At 34.9% G+C, this 3,465-nt stretch overlaps 1 protein-coding gene across 1 annotated transcript; it reads right to left on the reverse strand.

Annotated features, from left to right (window-relative positions):
* On the reverse strand, positions 1,852 to 3,156 carry LOC107627468 (vinorine synthase-like). The gene has a single exon (XM_016330300.2). The coding sequence runs from the start codon at positions 3,136 to 3,138 to the stop codon at positions 1,852 to 1,854; it is 1,287 nt and encodes a 428-aa protein (XP_016185786.1). The 5' UTR covers positions 3,139 to 3,156.

Here is a 3,465-nt window from a genome sequence, read left to right on the forward strand (position 1 = left end):
ATTTGGACCCTTTTCACTGGAAGGATGGATGGTAGCCATTGACAACGGTGATCCACCAACACACAGCTTGCCATAGAAGGACGTGCGTGCGTGAATCAGAAAACAGAGGAAAGCAGAATTTCAGAAGACAAAGCATCTCCAAAACTCCAACCTATTCTCCATCATTGCATACAAGTATAATTTGTGTTCTGCCCTTTTTCTCCTTGCAATCATATTTGATAAGTGAATTATTTTATTGTCTTCCTGACTAAGAGTTACAAGATAACCATAGATTGCTTCAAGCCAACAATCTCCGTGGGATCGACCCTTACTCACGTAAGGTATTACTTGGACGACCCAGTGCACTTGCTGGTTAGTGGTACGAGTTGTAAAAAGTGTGATTTACAATTCGTGCATCAAGTTGTTTAGTAAATTAAGTTAGTCAAAAGTTAATAACTACCTGAACGTACTTATTGTTCTGGTGATAAAGTTAAAAGGTCACCCAATTCATTTTTACTTCCCTTGATTTTCACTTTGACTTCACTATTCTTTTTACTAACTAGTAATATTCTAAGATTATTTTTTCAATGGCTATTGATCCTTGAGCTTCACTTTAGTTTAGATGTGTGTGCTTGGTTCTGGAAGCTTGTTTTCTTGTTCATTATTAGATATTTTGTATTGATTGGAGACTAGTTCAATGGCTATCAATGTTTTATGTGATTTTAATGCATACTTTTCACTAATGCTTCCTTGACGCTGGCATGAATTTATTTTACATTAATGTAGATAATTAAATAATTTAATGAGATGAGATGTAAATTTTCATTTGTTCACTTCGCTATTAGAAAAATGTACCTATATTTTTTATTTGGAAACCCAATGTATGAAATTGAAATATGCCTTTAGCCTCTAGTATCTGAATTCTGATGCTATACCAAGTCTTGAGAGTTAATATTAATATGTTCAGATCATAGGTGGCCAGCTATGGAGGACTGATGTCTACACATATGGCTCAGATCTTGTTGTAGGTATGTATTATTATTAAAAGGGGCTACTAGTTTTTATTACTAGGTGACAAATTTGACATGCTTGAAATTAGTATTGATTTTGCAATTTATTGTATAGTTCTCATGCATACAGGTTACTGTCGTCCAACAGCTTCTCCACCTCCGACAACTATACAAGAGTTGTGTGCATGCAACCATTTGTGTGCTACAAAATAGTCCGAATATTATTTAGGAATTAGTTTAGATTTTTTTTAATATAGAATTGTATTTTTTTTAAATGTTCATTTTGGAAGTTGAATTTATTTTTTCTTAAATGTTTTATTCATATTTTATCATGTACATAATTCATATAAATCAATGGAAGATTAATTTTTTAGTATTTTATTTTATTTGAAAGATTAACTTTTTAATATTTCTATTCTATTTTTATTTTTTCTTTTTTTTTTATTTGAAAAGGATTAGGGTACGCTTTTGAAGTGTAACGACAAGTTTTCAATTTTCGGCACGCTTTAAAAGCGTGGCTATATGTGTATCTTTCGGCACGCTTTAAAAGCGTGATTGTATGTCTATTTTTCGACACATTTAAAAGCGTGGCAAAAAGTAAAGCGTACCAATAGATCAAGAAAAGCGTGGCGATAGATCAACCGGCACGCTTGCAGATGTGACCCTTTCAAAAGCGTGCCGGTAGCTCAAAAAGCATGGCAAAAAGCTATCAGCACGCTTTTTTGCACTCTTCGGTACGTTTTAAAAGCGTGGCAAAAAACTTATTTTCTTGTAGTGTATACATATAATATTTATAATTCATATTTAGTATATATAATATTATTTAATTATTTTAAGAATAATTAAAAAAAATTAAACTATTTTAAGCCTCTATGCCATCCCCAGTTCTTGTAGGAATCAAATATGTCACATTCTTCATAGGCAAATTAATGTTTCTCACCTTAATTGGCTTCCCCCATCCAAAATCAACTTCATAGAAACCAAATCTTGTCCAACTACTAAATCCACAGCATGCAACAAGATTTTCAGCGACCCTTAATCTTGCTTCCTTGAAGAATTCATCGAACTCATCCAAACCGTCACCTTGAAGCAGCATATCTGAATAACCCGCACTAGTTTCTCTAATAGCATTCCTAACCATCCCCACCAAATCACACAACTCTTCTGTTCCATAACCTCCGTCACCCAAATCCACCAATTCAGAAATAGAATAAAGCCAAAGATTGCCAAACAAGTTTTTTGGCAACGGTGGCACCATTCGATTACGAATGTCGACGGCATGGCACACCATAGAAGCCTTGTAACAGGTTCTGTTACACTCCCCAGAAGAACTTCCTTTTGCTACTTGAATTGCTGATTTCCATATGAGTGCTGTGACAGCTTCGACGCGAGTCGGATTAAAGCTTCCAAATCTAGCTCTCAATCTGGACAAGTCCGTTGGACTAAACAAGAAACACTTGGTCACGAGTTTTTCATTGCCACCACCGACCATGAGACTAGTGATGGCCCATTCTATTCCCCGTGGAGGGAAACTCAAAGCTGCATCCATTTGAGGTGGGTCTACTTGGTTGAAAAGACCCTTTGCAGTTTTAGCCCAAGCATTGAGGAATGATGATGTTGCTTCGCCATCTGCTACCCTGTGTGAGAGGCACACACCAAGTGCAATACCCCCACACTTGAATTCACTCAACTGAACCGCCATGGTCACTTTGTGTTTGTCATCATTTTGATCCAAACTACTAGAAACATTATTATATGGGTCAAATGGCAAAAGCTCCTGCATTTGGGATTGAGGCCTTTTGAGAATATCTACAAGGTTAGTGGGGAATTTACACTCGATGTAAGGTACACCTTCATCATTACAATCAACAGAGGATGGTGAGGTACATTTGAATCTTCCACAGAATGGGTAATATAGAGTGAGAACTTTGGATAAAGAAACCTTTAATTTATTGGATATGGTCTCGACATCATGAGTTCCAAAGGAACTATTAATATCAGTGGCTGAGTAGAATAAAATTATGGGAATATAGATTGGAGGAGCCATCTCATCAACGAGGGAGATTTTGAAATCTCTAAGGTGATTAGGGGTTGGAGACGATGGCTTTACCATTACCTTAATAGACACAATATCAAGTTTAGGCATCATTGTTGTTGGTTCAATCGATTTTTGAAATAAGGCACCGTTTATAGGCTTGAGTTTGCTTGGAATACTAGTGCGTGTGTACCTTTATATATGAAAAATTCTTCTACGGTATTTAATTTGTTTTACAAATTATATGTGTATAATTTTTTTCATCCCTTTTGTATTATTTTTAATCTCTTTTAAAAATTATATTTGTATGTTTTTCTGTAAAATTATTCGTTTTGCATATTTTGTTTATTTGCGCTCACTTTTTATCAATCATTTTTAATACTACAAGAGAAATACATACATAAACGATGTATATAACAGTTTTTTTTTTTTTTTTAGTTT

This window comes from Arachis ipaensis, chromosome B02, assembly GCF_000816755.2.
Source record: "Arachis ipaensis cultivar K30076 chromosome B02, Araip1.1, whole genome shotgun sequence".
Classification (NCBI taxonomy): Eukaryota; Viridiplantae; Streptophyta; class Magnoliopsida; order Fabales; family Fabaceae; genus Arachis; species Arachis ipaensis.

What these genes read in the sequence shown, in the direction of transcription:
- LOC107627468 (XM_016330300.2), bottom strand. Translation starts at nt 3,138, where the DNA reads ATGATGCCTAAACTTGATATTGTGTCTATTAAGGTAATGGTAAAGCCA.